This window comes from Oryctolagus cuniculus, chromosome 20, assembly GCF_051225735.1.
Source record: "Oryctolagus cuniculus isolate XC-2025 breed Fujian yellow rabbit chromosome 20, ASM5122573v1, whole genome shotgun sequence".
Lineage (NCBI taxonomy): Eukaryota > Metazoa > Chordata > Mammalia > Lagomorpha > Leporidae > Oryctolagus > Oryctolagus cuniculus.
In genome coordinates, this window is record NC_142886.1 from 48,057,578 (window position 1) to 48,071,170 (window position 13,593).

The window sequence follows — 13,593 nt, forward strand, 5'->3', positions numbered from 1 at the left end:
GGTCCCCCGCCCCCATCCTGACCACGCCCCCTCTCTCCCCAGGCAGCTTTCGGGATGGAGACCAGCATGCTGCTGGGCGCGCAGAAGCCCCTGTCGCAGGCGGTGAAGGTCATGCTGGAGGGCATCAGCGCATCCCGCGACACTCTGGCGAAGGTACCGCCTGCCCCGGCGCCCACGCCCCCTTGGCTGAAGCACCTCCCTCCGGGCGTGTTTCAGAGTGGGTTTCAAGTGACTTCCGAACCAGGACATGCAGGCAGCACCTCCAGTTAGGGGCTCCAAGCCCACATAGGAGCTCCTCACCTTAAATGACCCCCAAGGCAGGCAATCTAACATGGCTGTGGTGCCCCCACGAGGTCAGACATTCTTGGATCCTCGTCTCTCTACCCCCCTGTCCTCGACGCAGCACCTCGTTGTCATGAGATGGCTGTGGCAGCTCCAGCTATCACTTCCATGTTCCAGGGTGTCGCTCCCCGTCTTCGTGGAGGAATGACACAGGACCCTGCGTTGTTCTTTCGTCTGCTCGGCCCTCCCCGGGTTTGCTGCTGGTTCTTCCCGGGTTGGCTACCATCCCTTCCACCTCCGTGGAAGGGCGGTTCCCCCTGGCCACTTTCCCCACTTCCGCGGGGGAGCGGCACACCGCCGGCCGGCTCTCTCGGGGGCTGCACAGGTGTTATTCAGATAGATGTTCCCCTTAGATGTTCCTGGTGCATGTTGTCTCTCTCCTCCTTTATAGTCCTCTTCCGCCAATCCCAACTCGGCTGCCCACACGCCGAGTACGCTGCTCTCCTCCAATCAGGAGCAGGTCCTACAGTTTATTGGTTGAACTGGAGGCAGCTGTGTAGAAGCTGTTTCTCCCTTCTCAGCGCCATATTGTGGGAGAGCAGATGCATAGAATAAGTCTTAATTCCAGTAACTTAGTCTAGTCCGAGTTGCTCCCCACAGATCTCCCTTTCTTTTTATTTTTGGCGTTGATACGTGCCTGTCTTCGGTGCCCCGCGGCACACACTCTGCTCTGCTTGCTAGAGTTGCCCACAGGTGCTTACAAGCCCTATCAGTCAGGCAAACCGAATCCGGGTCCTCTCTTCGCCATGTTGTGAGGAGGTTTTTAGGCACTGATGCGTGCCTGTGTTCGGTGCCCTGCAGCGCATGCTCTGCTCTGCTAGAACTGCCTGCAGGTGCTTACAAGCCCTACCAATCAGGCAAACCGAATCCAAGCCTTCTCATTGCGGTATTGTGGGGAGACTTATTGATGTTAATTCGTGCCTGTCTTCGGTGACCTGCGGCGCATAAGCTGCTAGCCGCCCGCAGGTGCTCACCACCTCCCTAATCAGGCAGACCGAATCCAAGCTCTCTCATTGCCATGTTGAGGGGAGGCCTTATTTTTCTCTATTTCTCTATCTCCGGGCATTCCTATCTCTCCCATTTTACTTCTATCTTCCAGCATTCCTATTCTCATTTTACTTCTAAATTTCTGTTTCTCTTATCCCTGTGGCTTCCCGGCGCCCGCCCCGAGGCTGCTTCTCGGCGGCTTCCCGGCTCTGAGCCGCTTCAGCCCGCGCTTCTCTCATCTGCGCAGCTTCCCGGCTTCGCGCGCGCACTCCGCGGTCTCCGCGCCCCTTCGCGCCTGCACCACGGCCTCGCGCTAGCCCCACGTTCCCTATCTATTCACGCCCCGTGCTCTCTCTGCACGCAGCGGCTTCCGAGAGTCACACAGCGTAGCTCATGTTTCCGCCACTGGTATTCAATCTAAGTTCCCCGGGCTAACCTGGCGAATTCAACCTAGCTCACGCGTCTGCGCCTTTCGGTCTGGCTTCCCGTCCTTTGCTCCCCGGGCTAATCTGATGGATTCCAACCTGGCGGCCCACGTCTCTGCCTCTGGTTCCAGATTTTCGCCTTTTGCCCCCCGGGCTGACTTAAAGAATTCCAAGCTGGCTTACGTCTCCGCCTCGGCCTGCCCTCCGTGGCTTCAATTTCCCTAACATTTTTCTCTACCCAGTATGTTTCCCTAAGTTTTCTTCCAACAATATTCCTCCCTGATTTCTCCTGGCTTCTCCCCACAGTCCATATCCGAGTCTGTTTGTTCTAGCTTTCACTTTCGCTTTCGACCTTAGAGATTTCTCCCAGCTTCCCCCCGTAGTCCGTATCCGAGTCTATGCCTAGGCTTTCAATAGCTTTTTCCGGCACCTTTTTCGTCCGGCTTTTCCCTAGGCTCTTTGCTAGTCTCTCTCCAGTATTTTCCCACTTCTTCCCGTTTCTTCCCTCCTAGGTTTCCTATCCGAGTCACGGCACCATTATGTCGCTCCCCGTCTTCGTGGAGGAATGACACAGGACCCTGCATTGTTCTTTCGTCTGCTCGGCCCTCCCCGGGTTTGCTGCTGGTTCTTCCCGGGTTGGCTACCATCCCTTCCACCTCCGTGGAAGGGCGGTTCCCCCTAGCCACTTTCCCCACTTCCGCAGGGGAGCGGCACACCGCCGGCCGGCTCTCTCGGGGGTTGCACAGGTGTTATTCAGATAGATGTTCCCCTTAGATGTTCCTGGTGCATGTTGTCTCTCTCCTCCTTTATAGTCCTCTTCCGCCAATCCCAACTCGGCTGCCCACACGCCGAGTACGCTGCTCTCCTCCAATCAGGAGCAGGTCCTACAGTTTATTGGTTGAACTGGAGGCAGCTGTGTAGAAGCTGTTTCTCCCTTCTCAGCGCCATATTGTGGGAGAGCAGATGCATAGAATAAGTCTTAATTCCAGTAACTTAGTCTAGTCCGAGTTGCTCCCCACACCAGGGATGAAGAAGGAAGGGAAGGAAAGGGTGGTACCTGAGACTCCTGCTCCCTGACTTCGGCTTCTGAGCCTGCAGCCTCCAAGGCCCGCCCACCTTTTGAGCGGTCAATTCCCCTTCACTTCCTCCCAATGGCCTCCCACCTTTGGGGCCCCCCTCTGTTTCCCGGTGCCCCTGGCCATGTTCAGGCATCTTTGCCCCTGGCCGTGTTCAGGCGTCTTTGGGGCCCCCTCTGGTTTCCCGGTGCCCCTGGCCGGTTAAGGCCTCTTTTCCCCGCCTGGCAGGGGTTTGGTAGGAGGGGAAGCGAGGCCATCACCGCGGTCTCCCCGGCTGCTCTGCGTTTTCTGGAATTTCCCCACCTTCTTCCGACCTCCCGGCTTGCCGGTCCTCTGGGGTGGTGGGCAGGGGCAACGTGTGTGTGCGTGTGCACGTGTAGGTGCATGCGTGTGTGTATGTGCATGCATGTGTGCGCGTGTGTGCATGTGTGTGTGCACGTGCGTGCGTGTGTATGTGTGTGTGTGTATGTGTGTGTGTGCATGCACGTGTGTGCATGTGTGTGTGTGTGCGCGTGTGCATGTGCATGTGTGTGCAGCTGGACCCTCCTTTAGTTCCTGCCAGGGAGGAGGAAGCAGCTCCGTGAGATCCGGGCGAGCATCCGCCTGCTGCGCCAGGTGGGCAAGGACTGGGTCCAGCGGCGCCAGGAAGCCCTGAAGAGAGGCGAGAACGTCCCGGCCGACATCCTCACCCAGATCCTCAAGGGTGAGGGCCCCGGGGGGCGCCAGCGCCCTGCCCGCACGTGGGTCTCGCCGGGCCTGCGTGGGCGCTGAGCCTCTCCTGTCTTTCAGCCGAGGAGGGAGCCCAGGACGACGAGGTTCTGCTGGACAACTTCGTCACGTTCTTCATTGCTGGTGCGTATCTCTGGCGGTGGCCGGGGCGGGGGCGGGGGCCGGGGAAGGGGACGGGGTGGGTGGGGGCGGCCTACGCAGAGTCTCCAGGAGACTTGGAGAGATGCTCTGGGTTGGGGCAGGATGGTGGGCGCCGTTCCCCGCCCAGGACAGAGGTCATGGCCAAACGAAGGGCCTTGGCCTCCACGCTGTGGGGCAGGAGGCACAGGCGCCCTGCAGCTGTCGCCTCCACACCCCAGGCACTCAGAGGCACCCCCGCAGGGCGCTGGGGGCACGATGCTGGCTGTGCCTCTCTCTCCATTTGCCTGGGAGGATACGGCTGCGCCGCCACTCGGGTCGCACAGCTGGGTCCCTAGACTGGGCTTCCGCCTGCCTGCTGCTATCCTTCCTTGCAGACACGCTGGTGCATGAGCAGGTGCCCCGGCTCCTTGCCTGGTCAGCCAGTGACCCCTTCAGAGTCCATTCATGTCACCCCGACTGCAGCCCCCCGCTCCCAGGCCAGCTCGGAGCTGCCCGGTCCTGCGGGAGCTCAGTGGGTCCTGACCCCATCTGGGCTCGCCCTGCTCAGACCTGGGGCCGGGGAGGACATGGACCTTGGGCCCCGCCCTTCCTGCTGTATGGCAGAGTTGCCTTTGGGAAGTGGGGGGGGCAACTCTCCAGGTGAGGCTCCAGGATGGGTGGGGGAGGGGCTGTGAGGATGCGAAGCCGGGAGCACAAGGTGACACCTTGACTGTCCCAGCTGGCTCGGGGATACGCCGGTGGACAGACCACCTCCCCCCCAGCTCAGCTGGCTGGGGTGGGGCTGCACGGTGGGGCCGGCACTGCCTTAGGGGCCCAGGGCCACGTGGGGCAGTTCCCGTCCTCCTTTTCCGCAGGCCACGAGACCTCTGCCAACCACTTGGCGTTCACAGTGATGGAGCTGTCTCGCCAGCCCGACATCGTGGCCAGGTATGCGGGCCGCCCTCCAGGCTGGCCAAGGACTCACTCCCAGGGCCACCGGCCCCACCTCCTGTGACTGAGGCCCCCCCAGCGTGTCCTGTTTCCCATCACCCCAGGCCTTTGTTCCTCTGGAACCTTCTCCCTGCATCTCTCCTGGAGAGCGAACTTCCCGCAAGCCCTCCCTCTCCCTTCCCCCTCTTCTCCTCCCCCTCCCCCCTTCCCGGCCTCCTGCCCTAGTGCCTCAGCACCCAAGGGCATGTGTTCCTTCCTGGGCCCACACACTCCAGGAATGTAGGAACCATGGCCTGTGCCCTCTGCCTGGGGTACGCAGTTCCTGGCCCGGGCTGGCGCTGAGCAGGGACCAGAACCCCAGCAGCAGTGCCGGGCATTGCGGGTGTTGGGTGGGCCGGACAAGGGGGTGACCCTGGGGTGAGGGCATTTGCACTGGGCTCCTCCAGGGGTGGGACAGAGATGGACCAAGGCAGGGCCCACGGGCTTGGGTGGGCCTGACCACCGGGTGGGTTGTAACGGGCATTGGGGGTGGAGGCGAAAGGCTGTTTGAGAATATCAAACCCACATCACCGTGACAGGCAGGTCACTAAAAACCCGACAAGGCAGGACGCTCACAAAAGCAAAGCCGCCATGGAGACCCCAAGGCAGCACGCGAGGCTCCACCGTGAACTCGATGGCAGCCCTGCCCCCGCTGCTGCGGTGGCGTCCCAATACATCATTCTTAAAGCTGTCTGAGAGGCACAGGGCATGGGATGCGTGTTCTGATCCCGCGTCCATGCGCGGGGTGACGGGAAGCACCTCCTCGGTGTGGCTCCCCGTGGCGCCCTCCCCTCCAGGACACCCGTCCCCTCCCCAGCCTCAAGCTGCAGCCCCTGTGCCCCAGCCCCTGGGGGCCACCATTCTCCGTGCAGCTCCTGTTCCAGGCACCTCAGGCGGGTGGAGTGACACGGGACTGGCCCTCCGTGCCTGGCTCGTTCCACTCAGCGCTGCGTCCGCGAGGTGCCCGCCTGTTGGCGCCCGTGTCAGACTGCCGCCTTTTCCGTAGGAGCGTGGCCCACTGTGCTTTTGCCCTTCTGTCCAGCCGTCCACGCACACTTCCACCTTCTGGGCCCCGGAAATGCTGCCGTTCGTGCACACTTGTCTTTGAGTCTCTGCTGTCCACTCCTTTGGGGGGCTTTTGGCCTTGCCATGTCCAGTGCTGGGCTGCACCCGCTGCTTCCCACAGCGGCTGCCTCGCGTCAGCCAGCCGCTGGGTGCGTGCTCGGCCACCCTCGCTGTGGTCTGCTGAGAGCAGCCGTCCCACTGGGGGTGAAGTGGCCAGGCGCGCTGGCACCGCTGCCTGGCATCGTCACCTAAACGGTTCGCTCACCCGCGAGCTTTGTCTCGTGCTGCTGTCTCCAGCTGTGGCCGCTGTGGATAGCCACAGCAGGCACCTCCATGCATGGCTCTGCTGCGTGCCCCAAGCGTCAGACACAAAGGGCGGTGTTTCAGGGCCGCCGGCACACTCGTCCCTCTTGCCAGGCCTTGTGTTTGGAGGAGGCCAGGCCGGGTGTCTTTCACCGTGGAGCAGGCAGCGTCTTCAGCTGGGGAACCCCAAGCCCCTCTCCCCGAGCCCCTCTCCCCGTCTCCACTTCTTACAACAAATGGAGGGGAAAGTCTTGTTGGAATGAACTTGACCCCGTCTTACCCGACAGGCTGCAGGCCGAGGTGGACGAGGTCGTTGGTTCGAAGAGGCACCTGGACTGTGAGGACCTGGGGAGGCTGCAGTACTTGTCCCAGGTGTGGGGTGGGAGAGAAGCGGTGGGCTGGGGGGGAGGCAGTCCTTTGACTCCGACCTGGGACCCCCAGCTCCCCGAGCCCCGTGGCACTCAAAGGGCAGCAGCTGAGCTGCGCTGGGGGACTGCGGACACCCAAGGCCCATGCCGCCCCAGGGTAGCAGAGGCCAGGGCCTCCTGGGCAGAGCCAACACGCAGCCAGGGAGGAGGCCAGCTGGGGGTGCATGGGCTGCGTTTGTGCTTCCCAGCTGGGCCTGGGCTCCCCCGTGGAGTCAGGCCCGGTGGACCTTCCCTAGTGACAAAGCACAAAGGGACCCTCTTGCCTGTGGTCCCCTGAGTCGCTGGGAGCCCTGGCCCCTGTCCCAGCCCTGCCACAGAGGCTCTGCACAACTCCTTCTCCCTCGGGGTCTCAGCTTCTCCATCTGTCACCCAAAGAGTTGGACATGACAGTGAGGCTGATGGCGGGGCTCTGGGACCCAGTCCCGCTGCGGGCGCACGTTCAGCTGGGCCACCCCAGGCTGTCTGCGGTCCCTGACTTCTCCTGAGATCTCCGCCCGGCCTCTCTAGGTCCTCAAGGAGTCGCTGCGGCTGTACCCGCCTGCCTGGGGCACCTTCCGCCTGCTGGAGGAGGAGACCCTGATCGACGGGGTCAGAGTCCCCGGCAACACCCCGCTCCTGGTGCGTGGGGGTCTGGGGACCCTCAACGGGCTGGCTGCCTGCTCCAGGGTGGCCAGTCCGGGGCTGACCACTGAGCTCGGGGACATCCGGGGGCCTCCCTGCGCCCTCCCCTTTGCTGGCTCTGTGACCCCGGAGGCCCTCTGCTTCACGCTGCCCAGCGTGCGGTTCCTGCAGGAGGGCAGCCCGTCCGTCTACAGCTGAGGACGCCGAGGTTCAGGGGCCCCGGGCGCTTCTGCTGGGATCACACGGCAGGCAAGGGCAGAGCTGGGCTGTGCCGGGTCATGCCTGACCCACACTGGCCCTGATTCTTTCTCTGTTCCAGCCCCTCCTCCCACAGCCTCCGCTCCTGCCCCCCCATTACTTGTCGCTTCCTTTCCTTTTCTGTCTGTGGACCCGCCCACACAGGCATCCACCCAGACCTAACCACCTCCCTACGCCCCCCCCCCCAGGCAGGCTACCCCCCCCTCTGCTCCTGAAGTAGTCGCCTCCCTGAGTTTTAAGCTTTGCCATTCCCTGGCCTCTCTCCCTCTCCCTCTCTCTCTCTTTCTCTCTCTCGCTCTCACTCTCACTCTCGCTCTGTGTGTGTGCGTGTGTATACCCAGAAAGTGATGTATCAGACTTGCTTTTTCTTTTTTTTTAAGAGATTTATTTATTTATTTGTTTGAAAGGCAGAGACAGAGAGAGAGAGAGAGAGATCTTCCATCCTCGGATTCACTCCCCAAGTGACTGCAGCCGCTAGGGCTGGGCCTGGCTGATGCCAGGAGCCTATACCTCCACCCAGGTCTCCCACGTGGGCCGTCTTCCGCTGCTTTCCCAAGCAGGGAGCTGGATGGGAAGTGCAGCAGCCGGGTCTTCTACTGGCGCCAGTGTGGGGTGCCGGTGTTTTGAGTCAGCGCGGTGACTGCTGAGGTTGGGGTTGGTGCCCCCAGCATTCTGTAGCCGCCTCCCCTCCCTGTCGGGGCTGCCCGGTGGTCTGCCCAGGGCTCGTCAGTTCGGGGGCTGGTCTCTGGCTGGTTGCTGTCCCGGCACGAGGAGCACACACCTCTGCCGGGTGCCTTCCCGGGAGCGGGAGAGCCGGCCTGTAGGACACACAAGCGTTCAGTTTCACAAACCAAGGCCAAGCTGTCTTCCGAAGAGGCTGTGCCAACGTGGGCGCCCACCAGTGACTCAGGAGAGCCTGTTGCTCCTCATCCTCCCCCACACTTTATTGGGTCCAGTTTCTTATGTTTTGCCTACCAGACACGAGGGTATTTCAAAAAGTTTATGGAAGAGTGGGGGCGTGGCACAGGGCCTGCATCCCACGTTGGAGGTCCTGGGTTCACATCCCAGCTCCACTTCCGGTTCCAGCTTCCTGCCCATGTGCACCCTGGGAGGCAGCAGCCATGGCTGAGGTGCTTGGGGGCCCCTGCCACCCACATGGGAGACCCGGATGGAGTCCCAGGCTCCTGGGTTCAGCCTGGTCCGGCCCTGGCTGTTGCGGGCATTTGTGGTGTACATCAGTAGATGGAAGATCTCTGTCTGTCTCTGCCTTTCAAATAAATAACCATTATTTTAAAGTTCATGGAAAATGAAATTAAAAGAAAAAATGAAATCTGTACATAGTTTTTCATAATGTGCATTTTCCATAAGCTTTCCCCACGTAGGGGCACACGTGATACCTGTGGTCTTGATCCGCACTTTCCCAGTTCCTCATGAGCTGGACGCCCTCCATGGCCCCGTTTCCCCTTCGGGGTTGTCCGTCTTTTCTCAGTGCTGTGCAGAGCTTTGTGTGCGCCTGGAACTGGTTTTGTCTGTGGCTATGAGGTAGGGATCTGCCCTGGCTGCAGTGAGGAGCGACGGAAGTGTATTTTCTCACGGTCCTGGAGGTCAGGAGGCCGCGGCCAAGGTCCAGCAGGGCTGGTTGCTCCTGTGGCCTCTCCGCCAGGTGTGCAGAAGCTGCCTGTTTGCCTTGTGTTCACGTGGACTTTGCCACACGTGTCTGTGTCCCGCTCGCTCGCTCTCTTTCTCTCTTTCTCTCAGAATGACCCCAGTCATCCTGGATTAGGACCCCTCCCAGTGACCTCTGCAAAGGCCCTCTCCCCAAATAGACTCCCACGTATGGACTTGGGGGGACACTCCCCAGCCCGTCACAGGACCCATTTTATCTCACACGTGGAGACCGATGTGTGGGGCTCCCTCCCGGATTCCCACTGAAGCCAGAGTAGCAGCAGCTCCTGGGGCCTGGACAGGGTCACACCTGAGTCTGCAGCTCGGCATGGCTGCTTGTTTGCCCAGGGCCTTCTGAGCCTCGGCTCCCTCATCTGTGAAATGGGACAACTGTAGCACACCCAGCTGGGCTGTTTTCCCAGGGGCAGTGGAATCCCACTCCCCACTAAGGGGGTGGTGGAGAGATAGGGGCACTCTGCTCCGAGCCACGCCCTGGGCTGGCTGTGGGGATCAGGAGGCAGAGGGGGACCAGCCTCGGGGCCAGAGGCATGCGGCTCCTCTGCCCGCAGTTCAGCACCTATGTCATGGGGCGCATGGACACATACTTTGAGGACCCGCTGACCTTCAACCCTGACCGCTTCAGCCCCGGAGCACCCAAGTAAGTCCCTCCTGGAGCCGTCTGCAAGTGGGCCTGGTGGGAGGAGGACAGTCACAGCGGCCCCGGGCCTGAGGGCCGCGTGGGGTCTAGCTCCCCCACCCCCGGCATGTGGGAGAAGCCAGCTCAGAGGGGCTCAGTGACTTGCTCAGGTGGCAGCACTGGGATTTGCTCTTCATCCGGGAAGCCTCGAGGCTCCTATCTGGGGAAGGGGAGTCCCGTGGGCCGCACCTGCACCCAAGCAGCGGTGGGGAGGGCTGGGCCCCAGCGACAGGTCCCTGAGTCCAGACCAGGCTCTGCCCAGAACCGGGCACAAGGGACGGATGACCTGGGGCAAGCCGCTGTGCCTCGCTGAGCCTCAGTCCCTCGACTTGTGAACTGGGGATGCGGGTGCTGTGTGAGGTGGGATGCGGGTGCCGTGTGAGATGGGACGCGGGTGCTGTGTGAGATGGGATATGGGTGCTGTGTGAGATGGGACGCGGGTGCCGTGTGAGATGGGACGCGGGTGCCGTGTGAGGTGGGATACAGGTGCTGTGTGAGATGGGATGTGGTGCCGTGTGAGGTGGGGATATGGGTGCTGTGTGAGATGGGGATATGGGTGCTGTGTGAGGTGGGATATGGGTGCTGTGTGAGATGGGGATATGGGTGCTGTGTGAGGTGGGGATATGGGTGCTGTGTGAGATGGGGATATGGGTGCTGTGTGAGATGGGATATGGGTGCCGTGTGAGATGGGATGTGGTGCCGTGTGAGGTGGGGATATGGGTGCTGTGTGAGGTGGGGATGCGGGTGCCGTATGAGATGGGATGTGGTGCCGTGTGAGGTGGGGATATGGGTGCTGTGTGAGGTGGGGATACGGGTGCCGGGTGAGATGGGATGTGGTGCTGTGTGAGGTGGGGATATGGGTGCCTTGTGAACGGGGGAGGCAGCTCCTGCAGGGCGGCTCGGGAGGAGCAGTCAGCTGGCGATGGCCTCTGCCGGCCGCGTCCTCACCGTCTCCCGGTCCCGGGCTCCCTCCTGCAGGCCCCGCTTCACCTACTTCCCCTTCTCCCTGGGCCACCGCTCCTGCATCGGGCAGCAGTTTGCTCAGGTAGGAGGGGGAACGCAGGCCAGACGGGGAGGGGAAGGGGCCCGGCGCTGGCTGCTCACCCCCCCAGCACTGCTCCTCCCTCACCCCCCCAGCTTTGCTCCTCCCTCACCCCCACCCAGCTCTGCTCCTCCCTCACCCCCCCAGCACTGCTCCTCCCTCACCCCCCCAGCACTGCTCCTCCCTCACCCCCGCCCCCAGCACTGCTCCTCCCTCATCCCCCCAGCTCTGCTCCTCCCTCACCCACCCTGCTCTGTTCCTCCCTCACCCCCGCCCCCCACTCTGCTCCTCCCTCACCCCCCCAGCTCTGCTCCTCCCTCACCCCCGCCTCCCGCTCTGCTCCTCCCTCACCCCCCCAGCTCTGCTCCTCCCTCACCCCCGCCTCCCGCTCTGCTCCTCCCTCACCCCCACCCCTAGCACTGCTCCTCCCTCACCCCCCAGCACTGCTCCTCCCTCACCCCCCCAGCACTGCTCCTCCCTCACCCCCCAGCACTGCTCCTCCTCCCTCACCCCGCCAGCTCTGCTCCTCCCTCACCCCTGCCCCCCGCTCTGCTCCTCCCTCACCCCCCCAGCTCTGCTCCTCCCTCACCCCCCAGCACTGCTCCTCCTCCCTCACCCCGCCAGCTCTGCTCCTCCCTCACCCCTGCCCCCAGCTCTGCTCCTCCCTCACCCCCCCAGCTCTGCTCCTCCCTCACCCCCCCAGCTCTGCTCCTCCCTCACCCCCCCAGCTCTGCTCCTCCCTCACCCCCCCAGCTCTGCTCCTCCCTCACCCCCCAGCTCTGCTCCTCCCTCACCCACCCTGCTCTGCTCCTCCCTCATCCCCCCAGCTCTGCTCCTCCCTCACCCCCACCCCCTGCTCCTCACTCACCCCCCAGCTCTGCTCCTCCCTCACCCCCGCCCTGCTCTCTCCTCCCTCCCCCCGCCCGCCCCAGATGGAGGTGAAGGTGGTGATGGCCAAGCTGCTGCAGCGGCTGGAGTTCCGCCTGGTGCCGGGGCAGCGCTTCGGGCTGCAGGAGCAGGCCACGCTCAAGCCGCTGGACCCCGTGCTCTGCACCCTGCGGCCCCGGCGCTGGCAGCCCACGCCCCCGCCCCCGCCCTGCTGAGGGGCTCCGGGCAGGACTGGACCGGACTCCTCCGCCCTCCTCTGCTGCCCACAACACCACCTGCCCACCACCCTGCCCAGCACCCCCCACGCTGGCTCCCTGCCGGCCTCTGCCAGCCGCCTGCTCTCGTCCCCGTCGCCTGCTGAATCCTTGGTCCTTCCTGGACGGGTTCTGCCTGACTCCCAGCTGCTGTCACCTCTGACCTTTGCCTAGCACACTCCCTCAGACAAGGCAACCTAATTCTTGCTCACCCTCTAAAGCCCTTCGGGTGTCACCTCCACCAGGAAGCCCTCCCTGCTACCCCCAGCCGGGCCAGGGGCCCCTCCTCTGTGCTCCCTCGGTCACCTGTGCTACCTCTAACACCACACTGACCACACTGTATCGTGAGTGACCGGCTGCCCTGTGGGCCATGAGCGCCTGCAGGACAGGGTCTGCTTGTGATTCCTCTCTGAGCCTCCTGTGCTCACCCAGGGGCTAGCACAGAGCCGATGCTCAATAAACACGTGTTGACTGCATGCATGACCCGCCGCGGTGCACGCGCCTCCGTCTGTTCACCTGCAGGAGGGGGAGATGCTGGGGCTCCCCTGAAGCCTGGCGCAGCTCCGGGTGCTGGGTGTGCTTGGGCTGCAGGTGAGTGACAGGGTGGGGGCTGGGCACCTCGGGGCGCACTTGGAGCTGAGCTCCCAGACCCGGCCTCCTGCAGCTGGCCGACGGGGCCTGCCACCCCCACAGTGGGTGGTGGGCGGGAGAGACCACCCCTTCCTGCCCGGGGCCTCGGTGGGTACTGGGTGGGCGTGGCCTCGAGGTCCATCTCGGGTAAAGGACCTGCGCCTGTTCCTCCTCCCGCACTCGGGAGCTGGTGTCTACACAGACCCCTGGCTGGGGTGCGTGCGCCCCGCAGGGCCCCTTCTCCGTCTCAGGGCAGCGTGGAGCTGTGCTGCTGTCGACCCAGTTGGGCTCTCAGTCCTAGCGGTAATCTCCAAGATTGAGGACGCGGAGGCCGGGGGGTGGGGGCGGGGCACAGGCAGGCGCGTACCCCGCGAGGCAGAGCTCCAGGTGGGGCCGCAGGGAGAGGGGACTCGTGTCTGGCTTCCCGCCTGGTTCCTTTCCCCTGCCGAGGGGGCTGTGGACACCCACACGACTCACTTTGACCCAGCCTCTGGGCAGAAGCGCTGGCCTTGTCTGCTCACCTGGACACCTGGCCAGGCCCTCTCCACCCCTGCTGTCTGCGTTGCCTGCCCGGGAGCCCCAGGCCCCTGCCCGCTCACAGCCAAGCCCACCCTGCCCAGATGCAGCCCCTCCTCACGGCCACCCAAATACTGCTGCAGCCTCCAGGTCTCCATCCCGGTCCTCAGCCTGAGCAGCCGTGCTGTGACTCGTTCACCTGCCCTCTGCAGCCCCCACCCACAACCCTGCCGCCTGCCCCGCCCCCACCCCCACCCCCAGACAGCACCTCCTTCTCAGGCCCCCAAGCCTCAGCACTGCAGGAGTCTGCAGCGGTCAGCTCCCCTGGACACGTGCCACCCCCCACTGCAGCACAGACCTGTCTAGGGCCGAGGCTGGGCCTGCACAGTGTTTCTTCAAATCCTCCTGGGTGCTGAAGATGTCCATTTCACAGATGGGAACGTCAAGGCCACAACGCAGTCACAACTCAAACCTACACCCCTTGGCACTGCGTGGCCTTCCATGGGTTCAGCCTGCCCTGTCACTGCAGGCCTTGGCTGGCCGCAGCCTTCTTTATT

The 13,593-nt window shown here is 63.3% G+C and overlaps 1 protein-coding gene across 1 annotated transcript in view; it reads left to right on the top strand.

The window, feature by feature from the left end:
- Window positions 1-12,365, top strand: part of CYP46A1 (cytochrome P450 family 46 subfamily A member 1) — a 34,823-nt gene extending 22,458 nt beyond the window's left edge. Inside the window, exons 7-15 of the mRNA XM_051835209.3 lie at window positions 43-153; window positions 3,383-3,533; window positions 3,620-3,682; window positions 4,555-4,627; window positions 6,325-6,409; window positions 6,973-7,083; window positions 9,579-9,667; window positions 10,685-10,751; window positions 11,681-12,365. Coding sequence (XP_051691169.1) covers window positions 43-153; window positions 3,383-3,533; window positions 3,620-3,682; window positions 4,555-4,627; window positions 6,325-6,409; window positions 6,973-7,083; window positions 9,579-9,667; window positions 10,685-10,751; window positions 11,681-11,851 — 921 coding nt within the window. The 3' untranslated portion in view covers window positions 11,852-12,365. The remainder of the gene's footprint in view (window positions 1-42; window positions 154-3,382; window positions 3,534-3,619; window positions 3,683-4,554; window positions 4,628-6,324; window positions 6,410-6,972; window positions 7,084-9,578; window positions 9,668-10,684; window positions 10,752-11,680) is intronic.
- Window positions 12,366-13,593: the final 1,228 nt, after the last annotated feature.